This window comes from Lissotriton vulgaris, chromosome 2_1 (genome assembly GCF_964263255.1).
Source record: "Lissotriton vulgaris chromosome 2_1, aLisVul1.2, whole genome shotgun sequence".
Taxonomy (NCBI): domain Eukaryota; kingdom Metazoa; phylum Chordata; class Amphibia; order Caudata; family Salamandridae; genus Lissotriton; species Lissotriton vulgaris.
Window position 1 is genome coordinate 147,157,669 of NC_141687.1, and position 16,628 is coordinate 147,174,296.

Below are 16,628 nucleotides of genomic sequence, written 5' to 3' on the forward strand. Positions count from 1 at the left end.
TCTTTTTTCTCTACTGTGAAAAATCTACAGAAGCTTTGTGAAAGTTTTTCATAGAACACCTTTAAGAGTGTGAACTTGCACAGGCAGCAGCTCTAATGTGGAAAGTGAACAATGTATAGCTACTCCAGAAGATTTTTAAAAATCTACGTGTGATGCTTCATATTTGTGCGACTTCTATAGAGTGTGCAATACACTCTAGGACTCGTTGCAGCCAAAGAAACTGGAATACAATGAATAATCGCTAGTAAAGGCATAGCTAGGCCCAGCTTAAACAGCTTCTTAGATTTCCATCACAGCTTCCTTATTGATGTCATCCAGTTTTGTGAATGTTGCCTTCCTGTTAAGGTAGTACTTGTGATGCACTATACATGTTTAGTAAATGTTACCTCATGGCTAGATGCCCTGTTGAACCAAATAGATGGCAAGATTTTAAGAAAACTGTCTGACCTGGATATCTCATGCCAGGGCTAGTCTGAAAGTTGTGAATAGAACTGTTCTTACACAATGCAGAGACACCAAGATTTTGGTGCAGACTTAAAAGCAGTCATTGTAGACAGTCCTTCGATAATTGCCTGCACTCCGCAGCAAGTCAAAGGTATCCTTTGTGACCTACTGCTGCTGAGAGCATACAGGGAGTATTTCATATAATTTGTGCCTCCATGCTGTGCCCACAGCGTAGATTGTAAATGCACTAAATTAAATAGTGTATGGAATTGAGGATTTGTTTGAGAATCAGCATAGTGCGCAGTAGCCCAGAGGTCAAAATCTAACATAGAAAATTCTTATTCACCCCATTGAATGTTTTTTGTAGAGGCACTTAAGAAACTGCCTGCGGCAGTGGGGGGGGGGGGGGGGGGGGGGGGGGGGGGGGGGGAAGTCCTGCCTTCGTTCCCCGACACCGTGATTGGCAAAGGGGTGCCTCCTTTGAAACCGACTGACCAGGACTCCTGCAGCGCCAATCCCCCCTGCGCCGATGCTTGCCCTCCCCAAAGTTATCCCCCCGCCGCCCTCAGTTCCCAGACCTGGGAAGATACACCTTCCCCACCAGCACGGCTCCGCGCCCTACTCTCCTCTCCCGGTCCTTTGCCCCCCCCCACTTCCTCCGTGAAGCTTCCGTCGCCCCCTCCGTAGCCGCCCCCATGTCTAATCCCTTTATCGTCTGCAGGTCTTGTCTTCTTTCTGCCGTGTGGGCACTTCGGAGCACCGATATGCCTCCCGCAAGGTCACGGAGGTGCAGGGTCACTCTCCCCTTGGAGCACTGAGTTGGGCACAAATAAATTCACATCAGCAGCGCCAATGCACGCCCTCCCCAGAGTTATCCTCCCGCCGCCCTCAGTGCCCAGACCTGGGAATCCCTTCGCCCTGCCCTCGAGAGAGGCTGCTGGGGACACTGCCTCCCTGATGGACGTGGCCTGGCAGACCTGAACCAGCACAGCGCCGGCCCGGCGCGGGGAGTGGAGCCCGGCGGACAGATGCAACCTCCCCGTGACCGGCGCAGGGCACCAAGAAGGACTCAACACCAAGCATAGAAAGGACCGGAGGGACCTGGAGATGCCCCAGAAGAAGCACAAGTGCCCCAACCCAGGCTGTGGCAAAGTGTACGGCAAGTCCTCACACCTGAAGGCTCATTTGAGGACGCACACAGGTCAGTCCGGGCACAGCCCCCTGGATGTGCTTGCTTCCCTGCCCCCTCACTGTGCTTGCTTCCCTGCCCCCTGGCTGTGCCTGCTTCCCTGCCCCCTGGCTGTGCTTGCTTCCCTGCCCCCTGGCTGGGCTTGCTTCCCTGCCCCCTGGCTGTGCTTGCTTCCCTGCCCCCTGGCTGTGCTTGCTTCCCTGCCCCCTCCCTGTGCTTGCCTCCCTGCTCCCTCGCTGTGCTTGCTTCCCTGCCCCCTCGCTGTGCTTACTCTCCTGTGTGTGTATGTGGCTCTGGCTCTGTGTGTATGTGGCTCTGGGTGTGTGTGTGTGGCTCTGGATGTGTGTGTGTGTGGCTCTGGGTGTGTGTTTGCGGCTCTGGGCGGGTGTGTGTGGCTCTGGGTGGGTGTGTGTGGCTCTGAGTGTGTGTGTGGCTCTGGGTGGGTGTGTGTGCCTCTGAATTGGTGGTTAAGCACCTTCTGTAGGGCCTCTGTGAGGGATTCCTTGACTATGTGTAGCATAGATGGTTGCACTAAATGTCTTTGAGAAACAAGCAATAATAAAAGCAAAGCGTTCCATAAACACCGGTAAAACACTGTTTCAGTTGTTTTTACGGCGCGAAAACGAGTAACCACTGAAAAGCACTGTTTTTTTGAGGTATTAAAATCACTGGAAAACACTGAAAAAACACCACCAGAATTTACCAAAAATAGAAACTGAAAACAGGAAAGCCTAATCATTACTAATGCCCATCCAAACCAGCAATTGCAATGCCATAGGTCTCGTATTTGCGAGAGTTTAAGCTTTTGCCATTGTAAATGACAATGCCTTTTATTTATCTATTTCGATAACTACCACATAAGTAAAAGGCATTGTTATTTTCAATGCCAATAGCTCAAACTCTTGTAAATGCGAGACCTATTTCACTTCAAAGAAGCGGCCGCCATTGACCCTGGCTGCTTGGAAAGTGAAAGCAGGCATGTTGCAGGGACGCCTGTCATGCCTGCATTAGGAGAAACTCATTACAGAAAATAGTGCTTACAGACTTAATAAGACATACCATGTAACAACTGAAGTAAAAGGGCGAGTCCTCATGGGAGTTTACAAATGACAAAGCGGTACTAAGGAGGGACTAACAAGCCTATTAACGAATCAGAAGCCAGCATTTACAAAGGACAATGACACAAACCAATGAAAAATATGGGCTGAAAGTGGATGGAGTTTAAGTCCATACTCAAATACAGCATGCCTCGCAGGGCAGGCGCTGCCCAGGCTCGACCTAAAAAAGGATCCTCACTCAGCACCACCTTGTTAAATGCCAACATGAACCTACCCGCAAGCATAATCCGTGCCCACAGAATCAACATCATATCCTATGCAAATGACACCCATTTCATACTCTCTCTCTCTGACAGGACAGCGCACACCCGGACCAATAACTCCGTCTGCATGACTGAAGTCGCCAGATGGATGAAAACCAACTGCCTCAAGCTCAACACAGACAAGACCAAAGTAGTAATCTCAGCAAAGAAATTCGCTCTGGGTCTCAACCTGGTGGCCTGCTGAACATGGACCCGTTCCTCTCCCGGCAACCCGTGCAAAGAACCTCAGAATAGTAATAGACAACCAACTCAACATGACCGGTCAAGTGAATGCAGTCTCAGTCTCCTGCTTCCACACACTCAAGATACTCAAGAAGATCTTCAACTGGCTCCCCACCAACACTCGCAGAACCAACAAACAAGCCCTCATCACCAGTAGCTGGACTACGGCAACGCACTTTATGCCATAATCAAAACTCAACTAGAGCATTCTTGAGAGGCTGCTAGAGCATTCTTGAGAGGCTGCTAGTCGAGCGCTCAGTGCTTATTTTAGCTGCATTTGATTTTTCCCTTGTGTCCGATCCCCCCCTGCACCTGCACCACATTTTTAGAATCATTTTAGGAATCTTCAAAAAAACGGAATTATTTTAAAATCGACTTTAGAATTATCCTACTGAACGCTCCTACCCTCGTTTGGGCTGTGAATTCATTTCTCTCGGTCCCCGATCCCTGGGTGCTTGTTTAGACCAGGTCCAGGGCTCGATCCCGTTTTGGCGGCCATCTTAGGTGGGGTCACATTGGACGACCGGTCTAGTTGCCCTATAAAAGGAGGGCTTAGCTACCAGACCGGAGATAGAGCATTCTTGAGAGGCTGCTAGTCGAGCGCTCAGTGCTTATTTTAGCTGCATTTGATTTTTCCCTTGTGTCCGATCCCCCCCTGCACCTGCACCACATTTTTAGAATCATTTTAGGAATCTTCAAAAAAACGGAATTATTTTAAAATCGACTTTAGAATTATCCTACTGAACGCTCCTACCCTCGTTTGGGCTGTGAATTCATTTCTCTCGGTCCCCGATCCCTGGGTGCTTGTTTAGACCAGGTCCAGGGCTCGATCCCGTTTTGGCGGCCATCTTAGGTGGGGTCACGTTGGACGACCGGTCTAGTTGCCCTATAAAAATAGTCCCTTATGGCTCCGCGCAGCGGACGCGTGCAGTGGACGCGCCGGACTTGCGCCGGACTTGCGCCAGAGTCAAGCACGTCTGTGCCCGTCCGGGCCCAGAAGGGACCAGGGCCAGTGGTTATGCCCGACTCGAGCCCCCATCAAGCCTCTTCGGTCAGGTACACGAAGCAGGAGCTTTTATCCTATAGAACACCGAAGTATGCCACATGCTGCTATATCGCTAAAGGGGGAAAACGTTTCAGGGGATGCAGAGTCTGCCAATCGGATTTAGGAGTAACTACCCCCACTACCCTGCGTCGTCTTGCCCTGCTGGATTGCAGATCCCTTCCCTGCCACGCTACGGAGATTAACTCCCTACTCCTGGACCACAAGGTTGATGCCTTGTTTCTCACTGAGACTTGGCTATCTGACGCCTCGGGTCCGGATGTGGTTACAGCGCTAGCGCCGGGATATTTGATCTACCATCTTGACAGAGGCGCAGGGAGGGGGGGGGGGGGGGGGGGTCGAGGGGGGTGGGGGGGGGTCTTGGCCATTATCTATAGGGAATCACTGGGCTGTAAAGCATGGGAGGCAGGGGTGAAAGATTGTGAGAGCTGCCAATTCTCCCTTAAATTCTCCCCTACCTGCACGCTGACAGGCCTCCTAGTTTATCGTCCACCTGGGAGTGTGGGGGAGTTTACATCTTCGCTTATGGAAACTACCACTCTCCTGGCCTCAGCTTCGTCCAACTTTATTCTGTTGGGAGATCTCAACTGCCATTTTGATGAGGCAACTGACCCAATGGCAACTAATTTAATGAGCGAACTGACCGCCCTGGAGATGAATTTGATAAACACCGGACCCACACATGTTAAAGGGCACCTTTTGGACCCCTTTTTTACGAACATGAGGGGTTTATTAGCTATGCCCCCTCTCGTTCTTCCCTGGTCTGACCACTCACTGATCATGGCAAACTGGGAGGTAAAGGAAGATGATACCCTCCCACCCAGGAAATTTAGAATAGACAGGGCATGGTCAAGGCTCCCGGTAGAGGCCTGGAATGCCCGGTTGGAGGGCTCCCAGCCTGAGAAAGGTCAGGATCCAGTGACTGCAGACGCTATGATGAGGAACTGGCTGACCAACGCAGTGGACCATGTGCTTCCACTCAAGAAGATGCTTATTAGGGATAAGAGAGTGGGGTCTGCCCCATGGTACTCCCCAGAGCTTAGAACCCTGAGAAAGAACTGTAAACGGGCGGAGAGACTATGGAGGACGAACCCAGAGACGGAGAGCAGGGAAAAATACCGTAGGGAATTAAGGACGTATAAACTTGCTATACGCGCAGCAAAGGCCTCCTTTTTTGGGGAGAGAGTGAGTCATGCTGCGTCCTCATCCAGGGAAGCCTTTCTAGTGATGAAGGAGCTTCTTAAACCACAGGATCCCATTCTTGTCCACGACAGACCACAGGAAAAATGTCTGGAATTGGCCACTTACTTCAAAGATAAAATTGACACCATTATTAGTTCTCTCCCTCTGGTGATGGGAACCCCGACCCCGTCTGAGGACTTAAGCATGTCGGAAAATTTATTGACGTCTTTTGGCCCCGTAACCTCAGGCGAAGTGCTGAAGGTCCTCGGGAGCTTGAAGAGTGGCTCGCCTCGAGACCCAGTCCCAATGCGGTATTTAAAGCAGGCTGCCCCATCGATAGGAGAGCCTTTGACCGATTTGGTCAATCTCTCCTTCGCTCATGGCACGGTACCGCCAGACTGGAAGAGCGCAGTCGTTAAAGCGCTTCTGAAGAAGCATGGCTTAGATCCACAGAACTTAGCCAATTTCAGGCCCATCTCCTTGCTACCAGGGATTAGTAAGGTTGCCGAGAAACTGGTTAACCGCCAACTGTCCAACTTTCTCGAGGAGAATGGTCGGTTGAGAGACTCCCAGACGGGATTCCGACCGGGTAATGGAACCGACACGGCTCTGCTAGCAGTTGTAGAGGAGGCCAGAAGCACTTTGGATACAGGGGGGTCAGTGGCAGTGATCCTCCTGGACCTAAGTGCGGCCTTCGATACTGTCAACCATGGAGTGTTGACACAACGCCTAGCAGAGACAGGTGTCACAGGAGCGGCCCTGGAATAGCTGGCCTCTTTTCTGGAGGGGCGTACCTTCGAGGTTTGGGAAGGCAACGCAAAATCTCCTCCCCTTCCACTTCACTGTGGGGTGCCTCAGGGCTCATCCATGAGCCCCACGTTATTTAACGTGTATATGGCACCCCTGGAGGGTGTGGTGTCTCCGTTTGGCTTTAAGACCATAAGCTATGCGGATGACACTCAGCTAGTGGTGGGTCTGACACAGCTGGAGAAACAGCCTGAAACGCTCCATTCATGCCTAAGAGAGGTGTTTGACTGGATGACCAGGTCATCGCTCAAATTGAACGGCTCAAAAACTGAGCTGATGGTCTTGGGCCACTCAAGTTTTGCCCTCTCGCCGAGCAGCTGGCCCAACTGTATGGGCACTCCGCCTGACCCAAAGAAGGAGATTAAGAGCCTGGGGGTCTGGCTGGAGCCTGATCTGTCCTTTAGGACACACGCCAAGAAGATCGCTGGCGTGTGTTATGGACTGCTCCGTTCGGCCCGTAAGGTTCTCCCCCTCTTACCTGAACTCTCCCGGAAGCTGTTAGTCCAAGGTCTAATCATCTCACGCCTGGAGTACAGTAATGCACTCTTTCTCGGAGAACCGGAATCAACGTTCAAAATCCTGCAACAAGTGCAGAACGCGGCAGCCAGGCTGCTGCGGAACGTTCCGGCCAGGCAATCAGCCAGGCCCGCTCTAAAGGCACTCCATTGGCTCCCGGTCAAAGAGAGAGTGACCTTCAAGGCCCTCTGTATTGCTCACAAGAGCATTCAGGGGAAAGGACCTGCTATTCTGAAGGACATGATTCGGCCCTATAAGCCCACCAGAGCCTTACGCTCCGATAATAAACACCTCCTTCAGATAAAGAGAATTAGGAGAGCCCGTTCAGGTGGCAGGAGCTTTTCTATCCATACTGCACACGCCTGGAACTCCCTCCCACTCTCACTACGCTCTGAACCAAACCTGCTCAGGTTCAGGAAACATTTGAAAACTTATCTATTTCCAGAATAATTCTAAATCTGTTCTGCTTCACATAGGCAGCTTGCTCTGATTCTCTATAAGCGCTGGGATGCCTCTGGGTAACCGTGCGCGGTACAAAATTCGTTAATAATAATAATAATAATAACTGACCAGAAGACTCCAGAACATACAAAAGTCAGTGGCCAGGCTCAACTTCAAGCTCCCGCCCCGCAATCACATCACTCTGCACCTCAACAAGCTCTACAGGCTCTTAATCCACAAATGTGTATAATTCATACTCTTCAGATAACATACAAAGCCTTATACAACAATGGCCCCACGTAGCAGAACATCCACAAAAATTTCCACAAATCGATCAGACACATCCACCCGATAGACTTCTGTTCGCACACACCCTCCGCATATGGAGAACCGCATCCGGCGGTTGTACCGTCTACTTTGCTCCTATAGAATGGACCTACCTGCCCTTGCATATCAGAGGCAACTCCTCAGTTCGAGAATTCTGGAAGGAACTGAAGACCTGGCTCTTAAACTAGCCGTGGCCTTGCAGCGGAATTCAAACAAAGGTTGCAACTTCTTCTTGAACTCAGCAATGTACACCTTAATCTGCTCGTCTTCAATTACCTTCAGATGCATGAGGGTGCACTGACCACACAACTAATAATCGTTTCCAGAGACCAGGAACCAAAGACAAACCTCGTGCGGATCCGTGATGGCATCTTCCTGCAGTTGCAGTATGGCTTTAACCAGGTCATTTTCCATGAGGACATTTGTTCCCTAGCACACTGTTTGAAGTCATTGAATATGTGGCTCCACTCCATCAGTACCAGGGCAGTGTGGAACCAACACAGAGCTGTACGGCACCACCCAGTAGCACAAAGCAGCCCTGCTGGAAAAACATCTCCAGATCTGGTCTGGGGGATATTCTAAGGTTAGGAATCTGTGGTTAGAGGTAGCCATGATAATCATTTTTTTCTGACGAGCAATGCCCAGTCTCACTGTTTAGCAATTTGGTCCTAAAAATGTATGAGAAGCATTATCAGGAACATATGAAGGAAAGACACAAGTTGGTTAGCAAAGTGTCTTAAATTGCAGAGGTCAGTAAGAGCTGTTGAAAGCAGATTATAGCTCTGGAGCAATCATCTATGGAATGGTGGTGTTGACTATTATTTTTCCTTCACAGTATGGTACCCATTTCTTTCGAGTAATTCCGTGAGAGAGTGAGCCAGGGATGGAAGTTCATAGTGACCAATGTATAAATATATCTGGGCATCTTTAACTTGGCAGGGTCTCTAAGGCCTGAGCCAGGGGCTGACAAAGAGAGAAAGGTGTGCTAGATAGTCAAAAAGTCTCCAAACGTGAGCATTCTTGGTTTCTTAACCCAGAAACATCACTCCTCTACATTAAAGCCCCCAAGGAGATTCAACGTTGAATCTGCCAACATGCTGACCATTAGGTATCTTCTGGCTGAGCAGCAGACAGGTCTTGCACACCCTCCAATTAGATCTCCTAGTGAGGACAAAAATTGCATATGAGTGTAGTTCATACTCCGTAATCTCACAAGCTCCTCAACCTGAGGAACCAATGGCCAATTCTTGTTTCATGTAGCAATATGTAGACAGGTTGTCTATTTTTTTTTTCTTGTATAGATCCAGGATCACTTGGATACACACATCTAACAAGAAAGAGACTGGCACAGCAGTACATTTCCCACTGGTGTGGTAGCAAAGTTCTGCATCATCCATATCTATGTAAGGGGCTCCATGCATGCCATAAAACACATGCTTTAATGTAGTTTTATTTATTCCTAGTATTGCATAGTGCATACAAAATATCGAATAGTCCCCCCAGGTGCATACAATGGCCACAATGGCTCAATAATTAATATATAAATAGCCAGGTTTCAAATAGTGTCCTAAAAGTGAGATTACTGGACGTATCTCAAATTCCATTTAGACACCAACAATAGGCCAGCTGTGGTCAGAGTCCGCGAGTTTGATATAAAGAAAAGGCCTTATGAAGGAATTAATTCTGTCAATCAAGAAAGTTGTTGCAAATAGGAGGAGCATTTTACCACTGGTAACCAGCCACAGAGCAGCACCTGCCTCAGCTGCTAAAATGAACAAATTATTTTTCAAAAGGGAAAATATGTTTTTCCTGGTGGGAGACCAATTTCCCTATCTTGCCCTATTCAAATTAAATATGATGGTTTTCCGTTTCACATTCCCATCCTAGGAACAAGTACTTACTCTAATAGTCTGCACAGGTAAATTTACATGTGCACCAAATTGGGAAACTACATTTAATATGTTTATGAATAACAAGTTACACATGTATAATAATTCGTTTTATTTTTATAATGAAACGCTTATATAATGCTTAATACCATAATTCTGTCCATCCTTAGCACTGTAAATAACATATATTGCTATTATCTAATCTGCCGAAGGATGGAAGACTGAGCCAGTCTTGCCGGGATTTGAACTCATGAGCTGCAAATCAATGCGGTTTTCAAAAGCCACATCACTGATACTTTACCCTCCGTCATAAGTTCAACATACAGTCATAAAATTGCAATAATACTGAATCAGCAGGTGAAATCACAATAGCATTTCTTTGCAAATCAAGGCCTATTACAGTGTGAAAAAAAATGTGCATGGACTGGATGGACCCAGGATGTTATTGTGTGTTTTTTATGAAAGCATTTCATTAAACAATGACTTTTCAATGTATAAAACCAAGTAGAATTCACATATTTAAGGGTAACCTATAACACTCTTCCAATTAAAACTGCATAAAATGCATTTATAAAACTAAGAATTATATCAATGTATTTTGCAGTATGAATTTGAGGTGAAGTTGGTTTCTTGTTTAGTGAATTACCCTTGTGCTTTTTCGCACAGTGACCAATAATCCTAGTTAGTAAATTGTTATGAGTCCTTTGTACACAACACCTGTACCAGACGAGTGGATAGGGCACTTCACGTAGAAAATAACAAGCCTACGTAGTCAACTAAATAAATAGGAAGACAACATGAATTGGAGATTGGCTAACAGGAATTGCATACCAGTTTAAAAACGCTAGTTCCAAAATTTAAGTTAACTTAATTTTGTCTAGGTTTATATATTGCTTAAAGGAGTTTTCTCAATTTGGATGGAAGCGTAATCCATATATTTGTGTGATTGCAGCTCTGAAGTAAGATGCATCTAGGAGTAGTGTGATTCTAGTTCTAAAACCTCATTTTAAGGAATGCGTTCATTTTAAAGACTCTAAAAGAAGATAAGAGTGAAAAGCTGGATAAAAATGCCTATGTGCTCATTGTGCGTGTATTATACTAAATACTGTAACTTTGAGTGACACCAGAATGAAAGCATTTAATGAAAAAAGGCTTTAATGAACAATGAGCAAACACATGTAACCGTATTCCAAACCAAGCAAGTTGTTTACCTGAGTATCCTCAGTGACAGTTCCAAGCTGCAAATATTCAGAGTTTCCCCAGCCAAATATGTCCCCATCATCAGAAACAGCCAAGGAGCAATCTCCATAGGTAACAATCTGTACAATGTTAACTCCTGCAATGTCGCCATTCAATTTTGTTGGTTTGCCAGTGGAATTGTAATGACCAAGTCCTAAGAGGACAAGGAAAAGAAAGTTGAATAAAGCAAAAATGTGTATTCTCTTTACAAAAAGAATCAGATTAAGCAAAAATATATATAGTGAACACCATAGCATAGAAAGAATAGTGTAAGACTTCGAACATTAAACCTTGAACCAACTTAAACCAGCTTATTGAGATGTCTTTATTTCCTACATCATAGAAGAGGGAAGCTGGAGTTAAACCTTTATACAATTGTTATTAATCAACAAAAAGTACCCTTCACAACAACAGATGAACTTTACAAAAGATATTGAAACATCCTAGCAGGCGTGTCTGTTTTGCTAAGGTAGGGGTCTCCAACCTTATATGTAATACCAGCTACTTACGTTCAATGAAAACCATTGTGAGCTACTAATTTATTAGTATTGTAATAATGCCCACATCAAATAAGTTTACATTAGTGGTCACCATATGCAAGATTTCTAGCAGCTGTCACCTCAGCGCATCAACCCAGGTTGCCAGCAGTAATGTAAAAAAGGCTTTGTCTATTTGGAATGCTTTTACATGGTTAATATACATCAGCCACAGCTGCAATGCCCCAGGAATGAAAGTAGTAATTTTAGTATTAAGTCTCTCCATATGACTCCCAGAGTTGCGGAGTATGAACCTATACAAAGCATCAAAAACTGTGCTGAAATGGTTGTGAGTAGTGAATTAAAGTGGAATACCTGCAAATATACCATATCTGGGTCCTTAGAAAACAGCCTAATTAGTACTCCCCTAGAAGGAATGAGATGGTTCCAACCCCTGACGACTCCATTGTTGATGTTTATGTTTACACACTATGTTTATTGTGCACATTTAGGTTGTAACTGGTATCCAGGTTGCGGATACGTACCACTGGCACAATGATGATACATTAAAAAATATTACATGCCTATCCTTGATCTGCATTGCAATCAATACAAAATTTAAAAAAATTAAAGTCTCCCCATATGATTTATCATTCAAAAATCAGCTTTAAATATATTTTGGAAACTCTGCAATGTTTCTCCAAACATCAGCCTATGAGTTCTGAAAATAAACACATTTTCGTCTTGAATTCACAATTTTGGCATACATACATTAATTTAACAAGCATTGACATAGCCAACAGGTCTCGCCTTTGGGACCTTATAAGTGTTTAGCCATGCAACAGTTGATGTTGGTGCACCAAGGATATTGTGCTGGATAACTAAACACTTATAAGGTTCCAAAGGCGAGACCTATTGGCTATGCCAATGCTCGTTATAATTAAACATCCGCAGTCCGGCCTTACCTGTACATGTTAAAATGCTAGAAACAAAGCAGAATTTGATTCTATGTAAATGTATTGTAATTGCATTTATATAGCGCTTACTACCCCTGACAAGGCTTTGAAGCGCTTTAATTCAATACACATACGCCACACCCCACATTGACTGGTGTGTCCTGCCCATTAAACGAGTGGTTTGTGGATTACAGAGAATCCAACGCACACTGCAAAGTCTTTGAAGTTGATGGGCTTGCCTGGAGAATGTTGTTGGGTGGGGGCGGGCGGAGTGTAAGGCACACTGGAGGGTCTGTGCAAGCTGACCACCCACAGCAGGACACTGCCTGCCAGTTGTCTTTCAAGCATATGTTGAGTCCCAACTGCGAGACAGGCATTCCAAAAATGCCTGGTGTTAGAACCTGGGATGTCAGGTCACCTAGGGTAGCCTGGCCTAGGGGCAAGACCTACAATTCTAGAGGCACAGTGTGAAGGTTGCAGACCACCCAGCAGTAAATCCACGCAATACACTTAAAAAGGACACTACACCAATTGGTTAGGAAAATAAGTACTTGTTTATAAAAATAATATACTCTTGGTTCTAGAATTTACAGTTCAATGTAATGCATTCTGTCAGGGAAAATCATCAGTACGTTTAGAATTGCCAAATAATGTCAAAAACACAGTACTCTTAAATTAACATCACATTACATTAAAATGACTTATAATCAGTAGCTCTACCTTCAGGGTTGTTAACTTATTTCAATATTTATACATTCAAACAGTCCCCAACATTGACTAGATTTGACTGCAATGAAGAGTTTCAGTTTATCCAGAAGTTTAGTTAGAGATCAGCAATCTCCATGAGGAATTTATTCCTTCACTGAACCAGCAGGTTCCTTTGTGCTACTCCCCAACCTGTATTAATCAGGGCTGAAAACGACCAGTGCCTTATTTGCTCCACTGTAGGCACTAGCGCCACTTTCCACTGCAATTCACCTCCTTACTTGTGATTATTCTGTTGCTGGGTCCTTCCTTTGCCAGACGCTTGGTGGAATTCACCACCTTATGGCCAGGGAAAACGAGGGTGGTAAAGGCTCTCTCGCCTCACGAAGCTCCCCTGCTCCCCCCTCTCGACTCAGGCCAGCTCCTCCTGCTTGGAGCTTGAGTGGAGGGAAGAAACGATCACCAAACGCCCCCTCAGTTCCCCCTCTCTGCTCGGCCAGCTCCTCCGTGTGGCGCGCGAGCAGAGGGGAGAGGCGGGACACTCACTCTGGCTGCAGCGGTAGCCGGCGCTCCACCTTCGCGTTGACCGGCGGGGGCTGCTACTCCCGCTGACATGCGCGGAGACGCCCGCGTTGGCACCGCCTCTCACGACGGCCGCTCCCAGGGAAGTCGCTTCTCTCTTGGGCCTGCTTACTTCTGTGCCCCTCCTTCCGGGGATGTCAACATCAGACGGGGCATGCGCGAAGGCGCCTTCACTTTCTCCTCAACCGGGTCGCTGCTGGCAACACGTCAAAAACATGGAAGGCGCCCCCGGGGTCCCGGTTACGAAGGGAAGCCTCGCCAGGCTTCACAGGCTCAGTGGATCCCGGGGGTGCTATTACAATGTGCGATCGGTGCCCCAGGGGTCCCAGTCCCGGCCGAGGCGGCGCTGCCTCAGAGAAACCGGCACCCTTCACCTTCAAAGCGCCTCCTCAGTCACAATCCGGCGCCGATCTCTCCTGGCCACTGCTCCACAGCAGGTGAGAGTTGACTCTCGGTGGGGTAATTGAGCGAAGGGACAGTCGCTGAAACCAGGGCAGGATGGTATTGAGGGCTGAATAAAAGGGTGGGGGCCACCAGAATTAACCCTCCTCTGTTAGAGGGAATCACAGCAGAATCCCTTCACTGGGCAGAGGACTGCGCTCCGCAGCGCCACAGTCTCTTTCTCCTGTTTACACCCCCCCTATTTTGAAGCTAGGGGTCAGTCAGGCGCCTAGGGTCTCCCTTCAACAACCACAGCGGGGACAAGACAAGGATCCCAAAGGAGGAGTAGAGAAGTGGATTAATTAGGCTGCTTCCCAGTCCAGGAGATCAACCCTCTCACTAGCCTCTCCCCACCTTCCAAGATAGCCTATCCTCCAGCTGACACTCACAGGTAGACAAAATGGCTGCTCCGCATTCCGCCTTATATAGGCTGACCCTCAGTGGTCCAGAATGGACCAGAAGGTTCTAGAACGCCCTATGCTAGGCTATGGCCAAGTTCTGAGTTTGACAGTTAGGGCAGTTGGTAGCCACCATTTTGTGTGGTTCCAACTTTTCCTGTCAGAACAGGCCCCTGGGCCTGAGGTGAAAAATTATGAGTGGGGGAAAGAACACCTATCCCCTGGGCCAACACCTAGAAAAAGCCAGTGGACAAAAATGATCAAGGGTATGAGGGGCAAAAAGGGGACAAAATAAATAATGAATTGGAGGGACTACGCAAAAAGCCAGACAGGTCTAACACCTGGTAATTTGTGTTTCTAATGCAATTAAGCGTTCATTAGGTTCTTTGCAGTATTTGCGACTAATGTGCAACAATGGGGGTGGGGGGGGAGGGCTTCCAGCCTTGCCCACCCTCAGAAGGAAAACACTACACAGTATGAAAGGCACATTGTTTACTTTCTGCAGCGGTACAGTGAGATTTTCTCTCACTGTAGAGATTCCTTCTGCTGAAACGGTTTTGTTAAATGATTATTCTGCAGGAAAGCAAAATGCAGAGTGGTTTTCATCACGCAGGCCCTAAAGCAATATGCAGGTTTGCCACGGCTAGTCCGTAGCATATTTAAACACTGCAGTTCTATTTCCATGATCTCCAGGTGTCCAGACCAGAACGTCATTTAGTCTTGGCTTTTAATTTAAAGAACACGACATAAGCTAGGACCAACACCAAAAAAAGAAAAAAACAAACACACACAAAAAACAAGTAACAGAATAAAAAACAAGGCAATTAATTGTGCGAATCCTTCGGATGGCAAATGGTGATCACTTTTGCGGCCACTTTGATGCTCTCAGTGGCCGCGCGGCTCACAGTGAACATCAAAGCGGCCGTGAAAGTGATCACGCAGGCTGACAAATGGTGCGCGCGCCTGACGCACATGCACTGTACCCGATCTGCCTGCAGACTTTGGGAACACTTCCAGAAGCCCCACCAAATATCTCGCAAAGCATTGCTTACACGATAGCTAGGCGATACCTAAAAAGGAAAAGGCTACTTACCCAGTAAGCATCTGTTCTTGGCAATGTAAAGCTGTAGATTCACATGCTTTGCATACCCCTGCCATCTAGTGTTGGGTCCGGATGTTTGCAAGGTGTTTTTCTTCGAAGAAGTCTTTCCAGTCGCGAGGTAGGTGACTCCTTGTTTCAGTGAAAAACAACTTGCAAACATCCAGACGCAACACTAGATGGCAGGAGTATGCAAAGCATGTGATCTACAGCTCACATGCCTCTAACAGAAAAGTTTCTAATTTAGTAGTCTGGGATGCACATAGGAGAGCTACTTACGGGTAGCCAGAGTCTTACCAGGAGCACATTGGCTACTCGATGGAGTAGCCTGAGCTAAGGAGTACAATGTATTAAACTCTCATAACAGTGCTTCATGGCACAAGAACCTGCCCAAACTAAAAATCTGAATCCTTTTCCTTTTTAACTTCCTCACAAAGTCTTTAACATCATCAACCAGAGTAAACATGCACATCCTACCCTTGTGCATGGCAATCAACATGATGTGAAATGAGTTGCTAGGGCCATTAGTAACAATTATTATTTCCTTAGATGGATTAACTCCACATTTTACCACTGTTTTACTGCAAATAGAAAAATACCCATCTTAAGTTCTTTGTATTTTAATTTTTGCTGATTTTAAAACTTTTTCCCCTGCCTCGACTCCTCAGGAAGGAATAACTTTGTCCCAAGACCACTCTTCCATGTCTAGACCCATCGGATGTCTGCTGACAATTATTATCCAAGGTCAGGGAGATAGAAAGGAACTTCTCCAGTGTGATTCAATAATGTACTCCATCAGCACTCGGATACCATGCTGTAAAATTTGCTGCAGTACATGACTTTTTGAGTTGGGACACTTAAGTATTGAGTTCCATGATGGAGATAAACACACTACGTTCAACAATATGATTCTGGAATTTTATTAACCCCACCGTCAAAGTAGAATCTCAAATTTACTTTTGAAGACAGTGAACAAGTTCTCTGCCCTAACCACTTTCTTATGTTGTGCATCCTTTGAGGCTCTTAATGTTTTCTCACTTTATGTCAAAACTGATATGCATATATCCTGTATATCCGATTTTAAGCTCAACTCTGGCTTCTAGTGCAGGGCTGGAAAGACTTGTAATTGGGTGTGGGGTTCCTTGTCTAATTCTTCTCCACTTCACACTGGCCAGATTGAGATGCAGTTGAATTGGGCCAGAAGCCTTCCTCGTATTTTCAGAGCAGCAGCTCTGCAAGTGGCATTTCAGAAAGGTAGGATTCAGAATTCA

The 16,628-nt window shown here is 46.6% G+C and overlaps 1 protein-coding gene across 1 annotated transcript in view; it reads right to left on the bottom strand.

Annotated features, from left to right (window-relative positions):
* RCC1L (RCC1 like) overlaps positions 1-16,628 on the bottom strand; it is a 126,912-nt gene that overhangs the window by 35,285 nt on the left and 74,999 nt on the right. The window contains exon 7 of the mRNA XM_086954591.1: positions 10,673-10,854. Coding sequence (XP_086810717.1) covers positions 10,673-10,854 — 182 coding nt within the window. The remainder of the gene's footprint in view (positions 1-10,672; positions 10,855-16,628) is intronic.